The sequence below is a fragment of the Salmo trutta genome, chromosome 7, assembly GCF_901001165.1.
Source record: "Salmo trutta chromosome 7, fSalTru1.1, whole genome shotgun sequence".
Classification (NCBI taxonomy): domain Eukaryota; kingdom Metazoa; phylum Chordata; class Actinopteri; order Salmoniformes; family Salmonidae; genus Salmo; species Salmo trutta.
In genome coordinates, this window is record NC_042963.1 from 46,869,389 (window position 1) to 46,892,164 (window position 22,776).

Consider the following 22,776-nt stretch of genomic DNA (forward strand, 5'->3'; position numbering starts at 1 on the left):
ATTGGTTAATATAGAATCTGTCCTCTAATACAGTGATGTTATTGGTTAATATAGAATCTGTCCTCTAATACAGTGATGTTATTGGTTAATATAGCATCTGTCCTATAATACAGTGATGTTATTGGTTAATATAGCATCTGTCCTCTAATACAGTGATGTTATTGGTTAATATAGAATCTGTCCTCTAATACAGTGATGTTATCGGTTAATATAGCATCTGTCCTCTAATACAGTGATGTTATTGGTTAATTAATATAGCATCTGTCCTCTAATACAGTGATGTTATCGGTTAATATAGCATCTGTCCTCTAATACAGTGATGTTATTGGTTAATATAGCATCTGTCCTCTAATACAGTGATGTTATTGGTTAATATAGCATCTGTCCTCTAATACAGTGATGTTAATGGTTAATATAGCATCTGTCCTCTAATACAGTGATGTTATTGGTTAATATAGCATCTGTCCTCTAATACAGTGATGTTATCGGTTAATATAGAATCTGTCCTCTAATACAGTGATGTTATCGGTTAATATAGCATCTGTCCTCTAATACAGTGATGTTATCGGTTAATATAGCATCTGTCCTCTAATACAGTGATGTTATCGGTTAATATAGCATCTGTCCTCTAATACAGTGATGTTATCGGTTAATATAGAATCTGTCCTCTAATACAGTGATGTTAATGGTTAATATAGAATCTGTCCTCTAATACAGTGATGTTATCGGTTAATATAGCATCTGTCCTCTAATACAGTGATGTTATCGGTTAATATAGCATCTGTCCTCTAATACAGTGATGTTATTGGTTAATTAATATAGCATCTGTCCTCTAATACAGTGATGTTATCGGTTAATATAGCATCTGTCCTCTAATACAGTGATGTTATTGGTTAATTAATATAGCATCTGTCCTCTAATACAGTGATGTTATCGGTTAATATAGCATCTGTCCTCTAATACAGTGATGTTATTGGTTAATATAGCATCTGTCCTCTAATACAGTGATGTTATCGGTTAATATAGAATCTGTCCTCTAATACAGTGATGTTATCGGTTAATATAGAATCTGTCCTCTAATACAGTGATGTTAATGGTTAATATAGCATCTGTCCTCTAATACAGTGATGTTATCGGTTAATATAGCATCTGTCCTCTAATACAGTGATGTTATCGGTTAATATAGAATCTGTCCTCTAATACAGTGATGTTAATGGTTAATATAGCATCTGTCCTCTAATACAGTGATGTTATCGGTTAATATAGAATCTGTCCTCTAATACAGTGATGTTAATGGTTAATATAGCATCTGTCCTCTAATACAGTGATGTTATCATTTAATATAGCATCTGTCCTCTAATACAGTGATGTTATCGGTTAATATAGAACCTGTCCTCTAATACAGTGATGTTAATGGTTAATTAATATAGCATCTGTCCTCTAATACAGTGATGTTATCGGTTAATATAGAATCTGTCCTCTAATACAGTGATGTTATCGGTTAATATAGCATCTGTCCTCTAATACAGTGATGTTATTGGTTAATATAGCATCTGTCCTCTAATACAGCGATGTTATCGGTTAATATAGCATCTGTCCTCTAATACAGTGATGTTATCGGTTAATATAGCATCTGTCCTCTAATACAGTGATGTTATCGGTTAATATAGAATCTGTCCTCTAATACAGCGATGTTATCGGTTAATATAGAATCTGTCCTCTAATACAGTGATGTTATCGGTTAATATAGCATCTGTCCTCTAATACAGTGATGTTATCGGTTAATATAGAATCTGTCCTCTAATACAGCGATGTTATCGGTAAATATAGCATCTGTCCTCTAATACAGCGATGTTATCGGTTAATATAGCATCTGTCCTCTAATACAGTGATGTTATTGGTTAATATAGAATCTGTCCTCTAATACAGTGATGTTATTGGTTAATATAGCATCTGTCCTCTAATACAGTGATGTTTAGAAGTTTAGATAGCTCGCTAAATTAACTTCGCAATCTAAAAAATGTTTTCTGACATGGGATAACTGACTGACTATCACTGACTGAAATAACAGGAGAGAAACTGCTGATGCACAACCACATTTTGAAATTCACCTTGTGTATTCTACTATTCTAACTCACAATTGTAAGTTAAGACCCAGACTTAGATCCCCCCCTAAAATTAAAAAAATTACTGATCCGAGGGCCTTGAAAAGGGGGGCCACGGACCGCATGTGGCTCGCGGGCCGCCAGTTGCCTGTCCTTGCTCTACAGTATGTCCGAGACAGGGATCATCTAAAGCTATCATTACCTCGAGAGCGAAGATGAGGAAGATGAAGATGAGGACGTAGACCAGGTTCCTGTTGGTGAAGATGTAACGCAGATAGGTGTTCCACGACGTTGTCTCAAACACGTTCTCACGCTCGTCTGCAAAGCATTGCTGCAAACAGACAAAAGAGATATGTGAAATGAAATACTAAAACCTAGCTGTTCTTTGTGTTTTGTCTTCAAACATTTATGTTCAAACTTTACTTTGGAAAAGGTGGTTCAAACACTGGTGAACATTTTATGACATCCCTTTGGCAACTCCTTGATCCTAACCATAACCTCCATGTGCTCTTAAAGACCAGCAGCTACAGGGGAAAACGTCCAAGCTGCTGCCTTCACTGAACCTAATTCCATGTGCTCTTAAAGACCAGCAGCTACAGGGGAAAACGTCCAAGCTGCTGCCTTCACTGAACCTACCTCCATGTCCTCCTCATCCACATCCTCACTGATGTCATAGACACTATCTTTGGACAGGCGTCGTGCGTAGATGTCCAGCTCAGAGGCTAGCTCGCACTGCGGCGTGACGGACAGCTTCTTCCTGAAGGATGTCTGGAGCTGCTCCCTCCTGCCCTGCCCCTGGGCGTTGGTGATGAACTGCAGCACAGACTGGCGCCGCTGCCCGCTCAGGTGCTGCAGACCGTCGTGGTACAGGTTCCCCCGGGGAAGCGACTCTTCCACCTATAATCAAATTAAAGTTAGATTTTTTTGTATATATTTTGCCTTAATTTAACCAGGTAAATCATTGAGAACACATTATCATTAACAACGACCTGAGTTTATTTGTCATTTGTACAGGATACAGCAAAGTAGTGTGAACACGTTTACATATAAGCTCTCCGGTCAAACAGTGTAACAGCTATACATTTACATTTTAGTCATTTAGCAGACGCTCTTATCCAGAGCGACTTACAGTAGTGAATGCATACATTTCATACATTTTTTGTAATATTTCTTTTTACAGCTTTTTTTTTTGTACTGGGCCCCCGTGGGAATCGAACCCACAACCCTGGCGTTGCACACACCATGCTGGCATTGCAAACACCATGCTCTACCAACTGAGCCACAGGGAAGACCAGCTATACAAGTAATCAATGAAAAACATGTAGAATAAAACACAATAAGACCAACTTTAATTGTCACATGCGCCGAATACAACAGGTGTAGACTTTACAGTTAAGTGCTTACTTACGAGCCCATTCCCAACAATGCAGAGTTAAAAAGTATGCCACAATTTTGTTCAATAAAAAAGGAAATAGTAACACAAAAACAATAAAAGAGGCTATATACAAAGAGTACCAGTACCAAGTCAATGTGCCGGGGTACGAGGTAGTAGAGATAATGAAGGTAATACAGTATGTATGTGTGGGTAGGGGTAAGGCAATCAGGATATATAATAAACAGAGTAGCAGCAGCGTATGTGAAGTGTGAAAGTGTGTCTATGTTTGAGTGTGCATGTGTGTGGTGTCAAGATGCATGTGTGTGAGCGTATGTGTTTTGTGTGTGTGAGCGTATGTAGTGTGTGTGTGTGTGTGTGTGTGTGTGTGTGTGTGTGTGTGTGTGTGTGTGTGTGTGTGTGTGTGTGTGTGTGTGTGTGTGTGTGTGTGTGTGTGTGTTGGAGTGTCAGTGTAGCATGTGTGAGTGTGTGGGTAGAGTCTAGTGAGAGTGCATAGAGCCAGTGCAAGAGATTCAGTGCAAAACAATTAAGATAAATAAATAAATAATAAGGGAGGCAGAGGGGGGGTCAATGTAAATTGTCCGGGTAACCATTTCAATCACTGTTCAGCAGTGTTATGGCTTGGGGTTAGAAGCTGTTCAGGTGCCTTTTGGTCCGACACTTCACATGCTGGTATCGCTTGCCGTGTGGTAGCAGAGAGAACAGTCTATGATGCCTGGAGTCTTTGACAATTTTTAGGGCCTTCCTCTGACACCACCTGGTATAGAGGTCCTGGATGGCAGGGAGTTTGGCCCAGTGATGTATTGGTCCGTACGCAATACCCTCTGTAGAGCTTTGCAGATGCCGAGCAGTTACCATACCAAGCAGTGATGCAGCCAGTCAAGATGCTCTCAAAGGTGCAGCTGTATAACTTTTTGAGGATCTGAGGGCCCATGTCAAATCTTTTCATCCTCCTGAGGAGGAACGGCATTTTCGTACCCTCTTCACGACTGTATTGGTGTGTTTGGACCATGATAGGTCCTTAGTGATGTGGACACCGAGGAACTTGAAGCTCAGGAGGGGACTGAAAACGCACCTCTAATGGCCCCCGTGTTGAGGGTCAGCGTGGTGGATGTGTTGTTGCTTACCCTCACCACCTGGGGACGGCCTTACAGGAAGTCCAGGATCCAGTTGCAGAGGGAAGTGTTCAGTCCCAGGGTGCTTAGCTTAGTGATGAGCTTGGAGAGTACTATGGTGTTGAACGCTGATCTGTAGTCAACGAACAGCATTTTCATATAGGTGTTGCTTTTGTCCAGGTGGGAAAGGGCAGTGTGGAGTGTGGATCTGTAGGAGCGGTATGCAAATTGGAGTGGGACCAGTGTTTCTGGGATGATGGTGTTGATGTGAGCCTTGACCAGCCTTTCAAAGCATTTCATGGCTACAGATGTGAGTGCTACAGGCGGTAGTCATTTAGTCAGATTACCTTGGTGTTCTTAGGCACAGGGACTATGGTGATTTACTTAAAACATGTAGGTTTTAGAGACTGGCCATATAGTGGTTGAAAATGTCAGTGAAGACACTTGCCAACACATGCTCCTGGTAATCCATCTGGCGCTGCGGCCTTGTGAATGTTAACCTGTTGGGGATAGGGGGCAGTATTTGCACGGCCGGATAAAAAACGTACACGATTTAATCTGGTTACTACTCCTGCCCAGTAACTAGAATATGCATATTGATTTGGATAGAAAACACCCTAAAGTTTCTAAAACTGTTTGAATGGTGTCTGTGAGTATAACAGAACTCATTTGGCAGGCCAAAACCTGAGAAGATTCCAAACAGGAAGCGCGCTCTCTGACCATTTCATGGCCTTCTTGATCATCTCTAACCAAAACAGGGGATCTCTGGCATAACGTGACATTTTCTAACGCTCCCATAGGCTCTCAGAAGGCGCCAGAAAGATGAATGGTGGCTTTGCAGGCCATGGCTGAAAAACATTTGCGCATTATGTAAGTGGTCGATCTGAGGACAATGAGACTGGAGGCGCGTGCACGAGCCGACACCATGTTTACTTTCTCTCTCTTTGAACGAAAACAACGACTCCCGGTCGGAATATTATCGCTTTTTTACGAGAAAAATAGCATAAAAATTGATTTTAAACAGCGGTTGACATGCTTCGAAGTATGGTAATGGAATATTTTGAATTTCTTTGTCACGAAACGCGTCGGGCGCATCACCCTTCTTTACCCTTCGGATATTGTCTTGAACGCACGAACAAAACGCCGCTATTTGGATATAACTATGGATTATTTGGAACCAAACCAACATTTGTTATTGAAGTAGAAGTCCTGGGAGTGCATTCTGACAAAGAACAGCAAAGGTAATCAAACTTTTCTAATAGTAAATCGGAGTTTGGTGAGTACCACACTTGGTGGGTGTCAAAATAGCTAGCCTGTGATGGCCGGGCTATCTACTCAGAATATTGCAAAATGTGCTTTCACCAAAAAGCTATTTTAAAATTGGACATAGCGAGTGCATAAAGGAGTTCCATATCTATAATTCTTAAAATAATTGTTATGTTTTTTTGTGAACGTTTATCGTGAGTAATTTAGTAAATTCACCGGAAGTGTTCGGTGGGAATGCTAGTCACATGCTAGTCACATGCTAATGTAAAAAGCTGGTTTTTGATATAAATATGAACTTGATTGAACAAAACATGCATGTATTGTATAACATAATGTCCTAGGTGTGTCATCTGATGAAGATCATCAAAGGTTAGTGCTGCATTTAGCTGTGGTTTGGGTTTATGTGACATTATATGCTAGCTTGAAAAATGGGTGTCTGATTATTTCTGGCTGGGTACTCTGCTGACATAATCTAATGTTTTGCTTTCGTTGTAAAGCCTTTTTGAAATCGGACAGTGTGGTTAGATTAACGAGAGTCTTGTCTTTAAAATGGTGTAAAATAGTCATATGTTTGAGAAATTGAAGTAATAGCATTTCTAAGGTATTTGAATATCGCGCCACGGGATTACACTGGCTGTTGAGTAGGTGGGACCCAAGCATCCCACTGGCCCAGAGAGGTTAACCTGTTCAAAGGTCTTTCTCACATCAGCTATGGAGAGCGTGATCACACAGACATCCAGAACAGCTGGTGTTCTCACGCATGTTTCAGTGTTGCTTCCATCGAAGTGAGCATAGAAGGCATTTAGCTCGTCTGGTAGGCTTGCGTCACTGGGCAGCTCTGGGCTGGGTTTCCCTTTGTAACCCGTGATAGTTTGCAAGCCCTACCAAATACGATGAGCATCAGAGGCAGTGTAGTAGGATTCGGTCTTAGTCCTGTATTGATGCTTTGCCTGTTTGATGGTTCGTCGGAGGGCATTGCAGGGTTTCTTGTAAGCTTCTGGATTAGTGTCCTGCTCCTTGAAAGCGGCAGCTCTAGCCTTTAGCTAAGTGTGTATGTTGCCAGTAATCCAGGGCTTCTGGTTTACGGTCACGGTGGGGACAACGTCGTCGATGCAGCCGGTGACTGATGTGGTGTACTCCTCACTGCCATCGGATGAAACCCGGAATATATTCCAGTCTGTGCTAGCGAAACAGTCCTGTAGCTTAGCATCTGCTTCACTGACCACTTTTGTATTGAGCATGTCACTGGTACTTCCTGTTTGAGTTGTTGCTTGTAAGCAGGAATCAGGAGGACAGAGTTATGGTTCGATTTGCCAAATGGAGGGTGGGGGAAAGCTTTGGATGCGTCTCTGTATGTGGAGAAAAGGTGATCTAGAGTTTGTATACCTCTAGTTGCACAGGTGACATGCTGGTAGAAATTAAAATCACTGGCCACCATGAGTGTCGCCTCTGGATGAGCATTTTCTTGTTTGCTTATGGCCCTATACAGCTCGTTGAGTGCGGTCTTAGTGCCATAATCGGTTTGTGGTGGTAAATAGACAGCTATGAAAAATACATATGAAAACTCTCTTGGTAAATGGTATGGTCTACAGCGTATCATGAGGTATTCTAACTCAGGCGAGCAGAACCTCGAGACTTCCTTAATATTAGAGATCGCACACCAGCTGTTGTTAATAAAGAGACACCCCCTCTGATCTTACCGAACTCTAAGAGCACTATGTAAATAAAAAATAGAAAAGCACCCTCACCTGATCATCCTCGGGCACCACAGAGAACTTCCTCTCTGACAGCTCCCGCACGCCATCCTCGATGGTAGTGGACCCTGGGGTTGGAGCCTGGCTGTTTTGGGGCCCAGTACCGATGAAGGAGAACTTGCGTGCCGTTGCTAATGGATTTAAGATAATCGACTGTTTACGTTTCTCCACCACTGTGAGACCGTCGCCCCCGGCGATGGTGATGCCTTGAGGTCCCGTGTTGCCGTTGATGACCGAAGGCGGGGGCTGGCGGAAGGACTGGCGGATGGGCTCGGGACCACGGAGGATGGCGGATTCGTCGATGGAGACGCGTCGGAGGGTCTCGGTGAGGATGGAGCTGCGGCGTTCGGCTTTGATGTTGTCGTAGGCCTCCAGGCCCAGGAGCAGGGAGCTGAAGTCTGGTCTCTTGGCCTGCAGCTGGGAGAAGGAGCCGTAGAAGTAACACACTCCGTTGTGAAGCAGAAGGATCTTGTCTGCTCTCTTAAGGTGATCCATCTTACTGGTGACCACGATACGAGTCTTGGAGGACATCAGTTTGCATAGACACCTGGCAAGAGAAAATACGTGTATCCTTTGTTTACATTATCAACCTTTACTTTAACAGACAGGCATGAAGTGACCTTTGGAAAACAAGTAGTTTCCTAGGAACGCGAAGAGATTCACATTGTAAAAAAAAGTTTCACATTGCTGTTTAATCATGTGCTTGCCCTCATTTCTGAGGAAAGATGCTGATAACACAAATGTCTGAAAATGAGATGAAAGATCATGAATGTCAGACACAAAGTTACATTTCCACAAAAAGCCCACACCTCACCACCTAACCCAATTGCTCAATAGGTCAAAGAGAACAAGACCTTGATCTTAACCTTCTCTCTTCACCTTAACCATTCACCCCATCCCCCACCCTCATATCCCAGCCCATCCCCCGCCCTCATCTCCCAGACCCCAGCCCATCCCCCACCCTCATCTCCCAGACCCCAGCCCATCCCCCACCCTCATCTCCCAGACCCCACCCCATCCCCCACCCTCATCTCCCAGACCCCAGCCCATCCCCCACCCTCATCTCCCAGACCCCAGCCCATCCCCCACCCTCATATCCCAGACCATCCCCCACCCTCATCTCCCGGACCCTAGCCCATCCCCCGCCCTCATCTCCCAGACCCCAGCCCATCCCCCACCCTCATCTCCCAGACCCCAGCCCATACCCCACCCACATCTCCCGGACCCCAGCCCATCCCCCACCCTCATCTCCCAGACCCCAGCCCATCCCCCACCCTCATCTCCCAGACCCCAGCCCATCCCCCACCCTCATATCCCAGCCCATCCCCCACCCTCATCTCCCAGACCCCAGCCCATCCCCCACCCTCATCTCCCAGACCCCAGCCCATCCCCCACCCTCATATCCCAGACCATCCCCCACCCTCATCTCCCAGACCCCAGCCCATCCCCCACCCACATCTCCCGGACCCCAGCCCATCCCCCACCCTCATCTCCCAGACCCCAGCCCATCCCCCGCCCTCATCTCCCAGACCCCAGCCCATCCCCCACCCTCATCTCCCAGACCCCAGCCCATCCCCCACCCTCATCTCCCAGACCCCAGCCCATCCCCCACCCTCATCTCCCAGACCCCAGCCCATCCCCCACCCACATCTCCCAGACCCCAGCCCATCCCCACCCTCATCTCCCAGACCCCAGCCCATCCCCCACCCTCATCTCCCAGACGCCAGCCCATCCCCCACCCACATCTCCCAGACCCCAGCCATCCCCCACCCTCATCTCCCAGACCCCAGCCCATATAAAAGCTTCAGTGTTGAGCCACAGACAGACCTCTCAAAGATCTCTTTCTCCGTCACAATGTCCAGGTGGGTGAAAGGCGAATCCAACAGGTAGAGGTCAGCATCTTTGTACACGGCTCTGTAAAAGCACACACACACACACACACACACACACACACACACACACACACACACACACACACACACACACACACACACACACACACACACACACACACACACACACACACACACACACACATAGAGATGCACACTCATACAGAGATACACACAAATATAATTGGAAGTAAGTAATAAATCAAACAGGCATGTAAATTAGGAAGTCAAGACCTTGTGGGATTCAATTCAGTTTAAGTGATACATCTAGCCAAACTGGCAGTGATGCTCTCAGTTAAGTGGGAGCAAATGGAGACCGGGAACAGTAAAACCAATAAATAATGCATATGTTCAGAATGTTGGACTAAACGGCTGCAGAAGCACCAGGGATATTAGATCATAAAACACTACAGTTATAGGAGCTGGACAAGATGTCTTCACGGATCCACCCGAACCCGAATACCCAAGACTCGAGCGAGTCTGGGTCCAAAATTCAACCTTTTTGCTCGGGTCCTGGTCAGGTCCTGTTTGATTGTCATCGGGTCTGGGGTCAATGTTGCTACAGCTGATAGACACGAGTGGACCCGACCAGGGTTCTGCATATATTATTTATAAAGCCCTTTTTACATCAACAGATTTCACAAAGTACATACACAGAAACCCAACTTAAAACCCCAAACAGCAAGCAATGCAGATGTAGAAGCATGCCTAGAGCATATTTATTTTACACTAGTAAGGTGAATTTATTGACTTATAGAAGGCCTAGACAACATATAAAGGCATATTCGTTAAAACCTGTTGGGGCTAGGGGGCAGTATTTTCAAGGGCGGATGAAAAACGTACCCAATTTAAACAGGTTACTACTCTGGCCCAGAAAATAGAATATGCATATTATTAGTAGATTTGGATAGAAAACACTCTGAAGTTTCTAAAACTGTTTGAATGGTGTTTGTGAGTATAACAGAACTCATATGGCAGGCAAAAACCTGAGAAAATTTGAATCAGGAAGTGGGAGAAATTAGAAATGTAGTTTTTCTTTTGAATCCCTTGAAAAACTAAATTTACATTACATTTAAGTCATTTAGCAGACGCTCTTATCCAGAGCGACTTACAAATTGGTGCATTCACCTTATGATATCCAGTGGAACAACCACTTTACAATAGTGCATCTAAATCTTTTAGGGGGGGGGGGGTTAGAAGGATTACTTTATCCTATCCCAGGTATTCCTTAAAGAGGTGGGGTTTCAGGTGTCTCCGGAAGGTGGTGATTGACTCCGCTGTCCTGGCGTCGTGAGGGAGCTTGTTCCACCATTGGGGTGCCAGAGCAGCGAACAGTTTTGACTGGGCTGAGCGGGAACTGTGCTTCCTCAGAGGTAGGGAGGCGAGCAGGCCAGAGGTGGATGAACGCAGTGCCCTTGTTTGGGTGTAGGGCCTGATCAGAGCCTGAAGGTACGGAGGTGCCGATCCCCTCACAGCTCCGTAGGCAAGCACCATGGACTTGTAGCGGATGCGAGCTTCAACTGGAAGCCAGTGGAGAGAGCGGAGGAGCGGGGTGACGTGAGAGAACTTGGGAAGGTTGAACACCAGACGGGCTGCGGCGTTCTGGATGAGTTGTAGGGGTTTAATGGCACAGGCAGGGAGCCCAGCCAACAGCGAGCTGCAGTAATCCAGACGGGAGATGACAAGTGCCTGGACTAGGACCTGCGCCGCTTCCTGTGTGAGGCAGGGTCGTACTCTGCGAATGTTGTAGAGCATGAACCTACAGGATCGGGTCACCGCCTTGATGTTAGTGGAGAACGACAGGGTGTTGTCCAGGGTCATGCCAAGGTTCTTAGCACTCTGGGAGGAGGACACAAGGGAGTTGTCAACCGTGATGGTGAGATCATGGAACGGGCAGTCCTTCCCCGGGAGGAAGAGCATCTCCGTCTTGCCGAGGTTCAACTACAGTGACATAGGATTTACGTTGCACCTCCTAACTTTTCCATGGGCTGCCAACAATCTTTAGGAACTGGTTTCATCCGTCACCTGTTACCGGGCAGAAAATTGTGGCTCAGTCAATCACTGGCCAGTCTGAGGACAGGTGTCTTATGACACGTGTGCACGTGACTTCGTTGTTTTTTATTTTTCTTCTGGGATGAATACCTATTGCCCGGTTGTAAAATTATCACAATTGTACGTTAAAAAATACCCTAAAGGATTGATTTTAAACATTGTTTGACGTGTTTCTACAAACGGTAATGGAACTTTTGACCATTTCGTCTATGGATTTGCATCCACGCCACATGGCATTGTAAAGTGTTCTGGATGGGTCAACAAAACGGACGTATTTGAACATAAATGATGCTTTGCAGAACAAATGAACATTTCTTGTGGAAGTGGGTGCCCTTCCGAGTGCATTCCGCCGAAGATCAGCAAAGGTAAGAAAATATTTCGAACATATTTTTAGAGATTTGTCGACGCCGTGGTTGTAGGCTAACTGTATAGCTTAGCATTGAAGGCTAAGTTCTGTACTCAGAATATTGAACAATGTGCTTTTTCCGTAAAGTTATTTTGAAATCTGATAAAGTGGTTGCATAAAGGAGTAGATTATCTCTAATTCTTTAAATAATTGTTATAAATTTTGTCAACGTTTATGAGTTCTTCTGTAAATGTATGTGCCTATTCACAGGTAGTTATGGGGAGAAAACATTTTCTGAACGTCACGCGCCAATGTAACAATTGGGTTTTTGGATATAAATATGAACTTGATCGAACAAAAAATGCATGTATTGTCTAACATGATGTCCTAGGAGTGTCATCTGATGAAGATAGTCAAAGGTTAGTGCTTAATTTTAGCTGTATATCTGGTTTTGTGATGGCTATCCGTGCTTGGAAAATTGCTTTTTTTTTTTTTTGCTAATGTGCTATCCCAAAATAATCTAATGTTTTGCTTTCACCGTAAAGCCTTTTTGAAATCGGACAATGTGATTGGATTAATGAGTAGAGTATCTTTAAAATGCCGTATAATACTTGAAATTTAATTTTGAGATTATTCATTTTTTAATTTCGCACTGTGCTATCTCACTGGTTGTTGTCCAACCAATCCCGTTAACGGGATTTTATCTCGAAGGGGTCCTCTAGAGGTTAACCAGAAGAGCAATTTGACTGATAAACATATTTTTTTGGTCACTCGGTCCAATCTGGTCTGTTCTAGGTCTGGTTGTTGTCTGGTCCATTCAGGTTCGGGTCTGAGAGTACCGGGTCTGTTCTAGGTCTGGTTGTTGTCTGGTCCATTCAGGTTCGGGTCTGAGAGTACCTGGTCTGTTCTAGGTCTGGTTGTTGTCTGGTCCATTCAGGTTCGGGTCTGAGAGTACCGGGTCCGTTCTAGGTCTGGTTGTTGTCTGGTCCATTCAGGTTCAGGTCTGAGAGTACCGGGTCTGTTCTAGGTCTGGTTGTTGTCTGGTCCATTCAGGTTCGGGTCTGAGAGTACCGGGTCTGTTCTAGGTCTGGTTGTTGTCTGGTCCATTCAGGTTCAGGTCTGAGAGTACCGGGTCTGTTCTAGGTCTGGTTGTTGTCTGGTCCATTCAGGTTCGGGTCTGAGAGTACCGGGTCTGTTCTAGGTCTGGTTGTTGTCTGGTCCATTCAGGTTCGGGTCTGAGAGTACCGGGTCTGTTCTAGGTCTGGTTGTTGTCTGGTCCATTCAGGTTCGGGTCTGAGAGTACCGGGTCCGTTCAGGTCTGACGTTTTGGACCCGAGAAGACCTCTAATCTGAACTAACAGTCAGATGAAAGCATTGATACTGTAGTAATCATCTTTTTCATAGGGCATTATGACCAGGAATCACTATCCATACACTGTCCCATACATTTAACGAGTCACAACACTAGTCATGACTTCAAAAAATCAACCACAGTGTTTTGCCGAGTAGATCATAGAGTGAGTGACTCAACATATAGTGGGTCTTATATAATGAACGGGGAGATTTAATGAATGAATGTTGCCATGGTGACAGACGGTGAAAGGTGCTGGGGGTGAGTGATGCATGCTAAAAGACAGGTGTGTGCCTACAGGTACCTACCTGGCCAGACCTATCCTCGCCCTCTGACCTCCACTAAGGGTCACCCCTCCCTCCATAAGGGGTGTCTTGTCTTTCTCCGGCAGCAGGGCCAGATCCTGAGGCGAGAGCAGCGGGGGTTTAGATACATGCTTGAGACGCACACACACAAATCAAAAGCTGAAATATGAAATGTAGGGGAGTAGGGACATCATAGACCTACTAAATGTAGGGGAGCAGGGACATCATAGACCTACTAAATGTAGGGGAGTAGGGACATCATAGACCTACTAAATGTAGGGGAGTAGGGACATCATAGACCTACTAAATGTAGGGGAGTAGGGACATCATAGACCTACTAAATGTAGGGGAGTAGGGACATCATAGACCTACTAAATGTAGGGGAGTAGGGACATCATAGACCTACTAAATGTAGGGGAGTAGGGACATCATAGACCTACTAAATGTAGGGGAGTAGGGACATCATAGACCTACTAAATGTAGGGGAGTAGGGACATCATAGACCTACCAAATGTAGGGGAGTAGGGACATCAAAGACCTACTAAATGTAGGGGAGTAGGGACATCATAGACCTACTAAATGTAGGGGAGTAGGGACATCATAGACCTACTAAATGTAGGGGGGTAGGGACATCATAGACCTACTAAATGTAGGGGAGTAGGGACATCATAGACCTACTAAATGTAGGGGAGTAGGGACATCATAGACCTACTAAATGTAGGGGAGTAGGGACATCATAGACCTACTAAATGTAGGGGAGTAGGGACATCATAGACCTACTAAATGTAGGGGAGTAGGGACATCATAGCCCTACTAAACGTGTTGAGGAAAACAAAATCAAAAGTTCAATACCTTATTGTTTACATCTGTGTTAACAGACATAACAGACTGAGCTGGCAGCTAAAGAAATCTATGACTCCTGAAAGAATGTTGACAACAAACTGGGTAAAGACTCAATTTAACGTCCCCTAGTTTTCTGTCCAGTGTTTAAATGGGAAATTAAATTAACCTGTTGAAAATGTACAACTTGTTGAGTTTTGCAAATCCAATTCCTTTTCCACAATGGGATACAGCTGCAGCATAATCAAATCACATGTCCTTAAAGCTATTTAATAAAGCTATTTAATAAAGCTATTTAATAAAGCTATTTAATAAAGCTATTTACAGAATAAATACCCAAGCTGAAAGACAGAATGGTTTGATTTCAAAAGTCTAATAGCACCACATCAAAAATACCAAACCAGAAACACTGAAACATAAAAGGAGTATGAAAAACGACCACAGCTGAGGATAAGTTCATTATTAATTAGATTATTTCAAACACAAATGTCTGAAGCACATGTACACCAACATGTAAAATAATGAATTGAGTCATACAGTGATGGAACAGTCTACCATCATAAAACCGCCTACCTTTTTAAATGCTACTTCCGCTGTCCAAAAGGAAGGCATTGGGAATTAAGTTAACATGTTGTTTAACAGGTCTTAAAACACAGCAAGTGGCAAAAGGCACCTTGTGTGTCTCATACTGAACAAAACCACTGTATTTGTCCCAAATGGCACCCTGTTCCCTATATAGTGCCATTCTTTTGACCAGTAGCCTGGTCAAAAGTAGTGCACTTTATAGAGAATAGATTGCCATTTGGAATCTATCCACTGTTAGGCTAGAGCTGAAACCTACAAGCTAACAAAGTGAAAATGTGTAAAATACTTTGGGTTTACAAGATACAGCCCACCAATGGTGGTTGTCTGGTCCTGGGACGGGCCACAATAGTCTGCAGCACAATCACAAGCCCTACTAAACACAGTCTGATTGGTCTGGGCACACAGAAACAGCTGTCTCTCTTTTCTCTCTGTCTCAGACCACGTACACCAGATTTCTTTTGTCATATTACTCACTTTGAGAGATTCCATATTCATGACTCTTCTAAAGTCACTTAATTGACAGTTTGGATAAAGGTAGACGTTGCCGTTACATAAGAGGGAATGGTCACTATCGTGAGCTGTCAAAGCGATTAAATATGTTCATACAGTAGTGTTTGCTTTAAACACACTCTGATGTTGGTCAAACAGCCATTGTGTAACACACCATCCACTTTATCTGTGGCAAATCATCAATACCCCAGGGCATGAGTGGTGACAATTTGCCACTCTAATCATTTTCCCGCCTTCTCAAAAGTCAAAATGTAAAACCAATGATAACTACTGTATAGTAGCTCTGCTGCCCAGAGTTTTCTGGTCAGGTCATGTAGTCAGGAAAAAGTCCTGATCCTAAATATACACAGATACACAGATTGACAATGAGTGCTAGTCTAATCTACATCAATGCCAGTGACTCTGCGCAAGCTGATATTCCGTTCCAATGACATAATGTGGTGTGTCCATGGCAACGGGAGTGTCTGGGACAGTAATCCAGTGACACGGCCCCCCTGCTGAGGCAGCACTTTGAACACACTGCCCACCACTTAACACTGGGGCTCCACACAGGGATGGGACGGCATTGTGTGTGTGTGTGTGTGTGTGTGTGTGTGTGTGTGTGTGTGTGTGTGTGTGTGTGTGTGTGTGTGTGTGTGTGTGTGTGTGTGTGTGTGCATAAACTGGAGAAATATGACACATCAACGCCTCACAAAGGCTACAGGGTAGACAGTCAAGTAGAACATATGAGTCAAGGGAGAAGGAGAGAGAATTGGGTTGGGAATGAGAGATTAGCAACAAAACAGGGGGAGGTTGAGAGTTAGCAACAAAACAGGGGGAGGTTGAGAGTTAGCAACAAAACAGGGGGAGGTTGAGAGAGTAGCAACAGAACAGGGGGAGGTTGAGAGAGTAGCAACAGAACAGGGGGAGGTTGAGAGAGTAGCAACAGAACAGGGGGAGGTTGAGAGAGTAGCAACAGAACAGGGGGAGGTTGAGAGAGTAGCAACAGAACAGGGGGAGGTTGAGAGAGTAGCAACAGAACAGGGGGAGGTTGAGAGAGTAGCAACAGAACGGGGGGAGGTTGAGAGAGTAGCAACAGAACAGGGGGAGGTTGAGAGTTAGCAACAGAACAGGGGGAGGTTGAGAGAGTAGCAACAGAACAGGGGGAGGTTGAGAGAGTAGCAACAGAACATGGGGAGGTTGAGAGTAGCAACAGAACAGGGGGAGGTTGAGAGTAGCAACAGAACAGGGGGAGGTTGAGAGTTAGCAACAGAACAGGGGGAGGTTGAAAGTAGCAACAGAACAGGGGGAGGTTGAGAGAGTAGCAACAGAACAGGGGGAGGTTGAGAGTTAGCAACAGAACAGGGGGAGGTTGAGAGTAGCAACAGAACAGGGGGAGGTTGAGAGAGTAGCAACAGAACAGGGGGAGGTTGAGAGAGTATTAACAGAACATGGGGAGGTTGAGAGTAGCCACAGAACAGGGGGAGGTTGAGAGTAGCAACAGAACAGGGGGAGGTTGAGAGTTAGCAACAGAACAGGGGGAGGTTGAGAGTAGCAACAGAACAGGGGGAGGTTGAGAGAGTAGCAACATAACAGGGGGAGGTTGAGAGTTAGCAACAGAACAGGGGGAGGTTGAGAGTAGCAACAGAACAGGGGGAGGTTGAGAGTAGCAACAGAACAGGGGGAGGTTGAGAGTAGCAACAGAACAGGGGGAGGTTGAGAGAGTAGCAACAGAACAGGGGGAGGTTGAGAGAGTAGCAACAGAACAGGGGGAGGTTGAGAGAGTACCAACAGAACAGGGGGAGGTTGAGAGTAGCAACAGAACAGGGGGAGGTTGAGAGTAGCAACAGAACAGGGGGAGGTTGAGAGTAGCAACAGAACAGGGGGAGGTTGAGAGTAGCAACAGAACAGGGGGAGGTTGAGAGTAGCAACAGAACAGGGGGAGGTTGAGAGTAGCAACAGAAACAGGGGGAGGTTGAGAGTAGCAACAGAACAGGGGGAGGTTGAGAGTAGCAACAGAACAGGGGGAGGTTGAGAGTAGCAACAGAACAGGGGGAGGTTGAGAGTAGCAACAGAACAGGGGGAGGTTGAGAGAGTAGCAACAGAACAGGGGGAGGTTGAGAGAGTAGCAACAGAACAGGGGGAGGTTGAGAGAGTAGCAACAGAACAGGGGGAGGTTGAGAGAGTAGCAACAGAACAGGGGGAGGTTGAGAGTAGCAACAGAACAGGGGGAGGTTGAGAGTAGCAACAGAACAGGGGGAGGTTGAGAGAGTAGCAACAGAACAGGGGGAGGTTGAGAGAGTAGCAACAGAACAGGGGGAGGTTGAGAGTAGCAACAGAACAGGGGGAGGCTGAGAGAGTAGAAGAAAACTATTCAGGTAAAAGGAAAAAATAGCGAGAACAAAGCAAAGACGAAGGAAAGCAGAAAAAGTAAAGAAACATCCGACACAACCACATCAAAGACCAGACCTGAGACCAAAGGAATTCTAACCAAGTTAACATGCAACACACAAACAACAAGGTTACATATTTCAGTCCACCGTACCTCCTCCAGCTGACATGCCTTGATGACAGAGGTGTAGCGGAATTCGTCGTAGGTCAGACCAAACAGGATGTTGTCACGGATGGTTCCGGGCATGATCCAGGAGGTCTGGGGGGAGAAGGAGATCCGCCCACTGTGTTTGATCTTCCCCTCTGACGGGACCAGCTCTCCCAGGATCATCATCAGCAGGGAACTCTGGGGTGAGACAGAATTAAAGACAACAGACACAGATAAAATAACATTTTATCTCTATGGAAGACACACATTAGTGTGTGTGTTAGCTTACAGACGCAACTTCAGGAGTCTGTTGGGCTGACATTTGTGGACTCCCTTAGTTGAGCATCTCTCTGGTGCCTGACAATGGAAAATAACCCTAACCTAAAGTGTCAGTTTTCACACCATTTGTTTTTGCCTGTCAACAAAAGCAGATCTATAATTTCTAGGAATACTACTTACCAGCTGGCAGGTAAAATGCGTCCGTCGCTATCAAAAAACACATTTATAACCCGTTTTTATCTGTTATTATTAACATTTCCCACCGAAAACACTTGCTTCTTTGTGTTTCCAGTGGAAAATGTCAATAGTAGGCTAATCGTTGGAATGGAAGACCCTATGACATAATGAGATATGAGAATTACAGGGACTGCAGTTGGCACATTTACAGAAATGTTGATTAATGTACATTGTCCGTGTCAAATCAAATCAACCCAGACCTCCTCCGTCCACCCCAGTGTTCCCTGACGGACTGAGTGGTAGTGGTACCTTTCCGGAGCCGGTGGATCCAGCCACGGCCAGCATCTGTCCCTTCTCCAGGTACAGGCTGATGTTCTTGAGGACGGGTGTGACATACAGGTTGGTGAAGAACAGCCCTACGTCACCGTTAGGGTGACCGTTCGACTTGTTCTCCTGCTTTATCTTCTCAAACAACTCCCCGATACCCTGGAGAGGGGGACAGAGTTGGGGGAGAAGGAGAGAGAGAGGGAGGGGAAGAGAGAGGGGGGAGAGGGAGAGAGAGGGTGAGAAAGAAAGAGAGAGGGTGGAAGAGAGAGAGGGTGAGAAATAGCTTTACATTATGTAACAGTGTAGGTTCCGTCCCTCTCTTCGCCCCAACCCGGGCTCGAACTAGGGACCCTTGCACACATCAACAACTGACACCCACGAAGCATCGTTACCCATCGCGTCACAAAAGCCGCGGCCCTTGCAACGCAAGGGGAAACCCTACTTCAAGTCTCAGAGCGAGTGACGACACTGATTGAAATGCTATTAGCGCGCACCACCGCTAACTAGCCATTTCACATCGGTTACAATTACATCAAATGTACATTTCTCTCATACAATATGACCAGACCAGCTAGTCTGAAAGAGTGAGCTCATGTGTGTCCAGCTCTGGTTGTATTAGAAATACTATTTGGGCATAAAGGGGACAACAGACGAGTGATACAATGCTCTGATGACAGCTTTATGCTGAAATGTCTCAGCCATCGAGCTGGGAAAATTAGAAAGATGAGAAAGTCTTTTTTGGTCAGATTCTGGGAATCACTGAGAAATAGGAGACTCTTGCGCCCCAAAGAAAAAAGGCCTCAAATGCCAGTATTGGCCCCTAATCCATCAACATTTCCATAGCAATCAAATCACTGGTGAGAGTTCTGTAGGAGAGAAACGGTGAACCTGGTTGGTTTGTTAAATCATTGACCTGGGTGACGTTTTATGGGTCAGTGATCTTCTAATGCCAAGGGCTTCCCTCACTTCTATAGCTTACACTGCGTCACATTCATATTCAAATGAGCTGACGTACACGCAGTCCACAATAAAGACCAGTCTGACAACTCTGGCCTATTTCCAAAACAACTTTCACAGGAGGAGACGCTGGGATAGAATCCTGGATGTGATAAATGAATGGATTCCTAACCAGATTTTCCCAGCATAGAATGGGTTTGGTATAGTTTACCACCGTCTAAACACAAATCATTTTTTACCTACTTGAGATGGCCATAACATGTGTCCATAAAGTTAAATGTACTGCCTGCGACACTTCAAACTGATAACGTTGTTCTGTGGTCATGATGATGAATTGCCTTTTACCTACACAATAGTAGGATTATTATCAGGAAGAATAGAATGCACACACACACACACACACACACACACACACACACACACACACACACACACACACACACACACACACACACACACACACACACACACACAAGTACCTCATCCCAGGAGGCGGTCACGTTCACCAGCTCTACCTCAGTGGTGGTCAGGTTGTACTCTAATACTTTGTACTCCTCTTTACAGAGGTATTCCTACAGGACAGACAAAACAACAGTTAAAACCACCAATGTATTACAAATTGAAACAGATAAGAATATTATCTTGGCAACAACAAGTCAGCTCAATACGCACGCACGCACGCACGCACGCTCACACACACACACACACACACACACACACACACACACACACACACACACACACACACACACACACACACACACACACACACACACACACACACACACACACACACACACACACACACACACACACATTCACAGTGGAGAACAAACAGTACTGGCTCACAGACAGAATATACAACATGTTGTCCTACTGTAGTGCCTTGTGCAGTACTGGCTCACAGACAGCATATACAACATGTTGTCCTACTGTAGTGCCTTGTGCAGTACTGGCTCACAGACAGAATATACAACATGTTCAGGAGATAGAGGAATCCCTGATAAGAATGACACAACAACAACTGTACTGTGACCCTAATATGGCCTTTTTGGCCGTGGACTCTCTCTCTATTTCTTGATGCGCCTTATGGCAGGGCAGTATGAAGGGCATGTATGTGTCTTGGGGTGCAGTTGGGGGGTGGGGTGGGGTGGAAGCTGTGTGTGTTTTGGATTCCAGATGTTGGACTGGAAAGATGACTCCATTACCTCAAACAGGTAGATTCTACTTCCTCTTTGTGCGTGTGATTGAATGCCTCCCTGCCTGCGTGTGTGTGTGTGTGTGTGTGTGTGTGCACGCGTCTGCAGTGTTTCACCTAGGATTTTTGCAGTGGCAAAGTTAGCGTGGTAGTGGGCGTGGCCAGTTGCGCAGTCTCCAACCAACATTTTGAAAGGACTTCCTCTTGGCGACAGAGACAAAATGTTGCTGTTTTAAAGTTAATTTCCTGCAATTCTACACATTTTGCCATGGCTTATGCCATGTTTTATGTTACATGAGTGACTCAAACATAATACCAAAATCAATGAGGGCCCCATGCCATTTTTGCAATTTTTTATTCTCCTTGACTGTCTAGTTATTATTTGGGTGATTGTTATTCAAAAATCTTATTCAAAAATATATAGCTGCATTATCTCTAAATACTTTATATCTGGTTTTAGTTGTTTAAGTTTACACTGTAAACACTTTACCATCCCGAAAATGATTAAAAATAAAATATTAAATAGCTGCTGCTAAATGAATATAGGGGAAACACTGATCCGTATGTCTGAACATGCATTTGTGTGCATGTATGTGTGTGTGTGTTTGTGCCAATTCCTGAGTCTTCAGATACAGATTCTTCAGATACTGACAAAAAATCTCCAAAACTGACATAACCTTCAGGGACACTGACATAACCGTCGGGGACACTGACATAACCTTCACAGACAGTGACATAGCCTTCAGGGACAGTGCCATAACCTTCAGGGACAGTGCCATAGCCTTCAGGGACAGTGCCATAGCCTTCAGGGACAGTGCCATAACCGTCAGGGACACTGACATAGCCTTCAGGGACACTGACGTAGCCTTCAGGGACAGTACCATAACCTTCAGGGACAGTGCCATAGCCTTCAGGGACAGTGCCATAGCCTTCAGGGACAGTGCCATAACCTTCAGGGACACTGACATAGCCTTCAGGGACACTGACATAGCCTTCAGGGACACTGACATAGCCTTCAGGGACAGTGACATAGCCTTCAGGGACACTGACATAGCCTTCAGGGACAGTGACATAACCTTCAGGGACAGTACTATAACCTTCAGGGACAGTGCCATAGCCTTCAGGGACAGTGCCATAACCGTCAGGGACACTGACATAGCCTTCAGGGACAGTGACATAACCTTCAGGGACACTGACATAACCTTCAGGGACAGTGACATAACCTTCAGGGACAGTGCCATAACCTTCAGGGACACTGACATAACCTTCAGGGACACTGACATAACCTTCAGGGACACTGACATAACCTTCGGGGACACTGACAAAACAAGAGTTGACAATGACAAAAACAGAGTTATCATCAACCTCTGTTAACAAGCACTCATTTCCCCTCCACTTCCTCAAGTCTGTACATTCCACATGCAAATTTACATTATATTCATTATATACAGACTACAACATGACTACAACATGTGCTTCTCCAACCCAACTCCCAACTATTACAGCCCTGTACCAGACTGTACCAAAGTTAAATTCCCACTTCGACGATGACCCAAAGTTCCAGCATACTGTACCGCATCTGAATGGAACTTTGAAACCCCATCCATCCCTCTCCCTGTCCTCCCCCCATCCTTTTCCCCACTCCCTGTCCTCCCCCCATCCTTTTCCCCACTCCCTGTCCTCCCCCCATCCTTTTCCCCACTCCCTGTCCTCCCCCCATCCTTTTCCCCACTCCCTGTCCTCCCTCCATCCTTTTCCCCACTCCCTGTCCTCCCTCCATCCTTCTCCCGTCCCCCCCATCCGTCT

General features: G+C 45.2%; 1 protein-coding gene across 1 annotated transcript in view; it reads right to left on the minus strand.

Annotated features, from left to right (window-relative positions):
* The window catches only part of LOC115197540 (cystic fibrosis transmembrane conductance regulator), an 80,800-nt gene that overhangs the window by 30,750 nt on the left and 27,274 nt on the right, over nucleotides 1-22,776 (minus strand). The window contains exons 10-17 of the mRNA XM_029759175.1: nucleotides 20,252-20,344; nucleotides 18,798-18,974; nucleotides 18,039-18,230; nucleotides 13,583-13,677; nucleotides 9,461-9,547; nucleotides 7,628-8,180; nucleotides 2,742-3,002; nucleotides 2,308-2,436 (exon numbers count right to left, since the gene is read on the minus strand). Of these exons, the coding sequence (XP_029615035.1) occupies nucleotides 2,308-2,436; nucleotides 2,742-3,002; nucleotides 7,628-8,180; nucleotides 9,461-9,547; nucleotides 13,583-13,677; nucleotides 18,039-18,230; nucleotides 18,798-18,974; nucleotides 20,252-20,344 (1,587 nt within the window). The remainder of the gene's footprint in view (nucleotides 1-2,307; nucleotides 2,437-2,741; nucleotides 3,003-7,627; nucleotides 8,181-9,460; nucleotides 9,548-13,582; nucleotides 13,678-18,038; nucleotides 18,231-18,797; nucleotides 18,975-20,251; nucleotides 20,345-22,776) is intronic.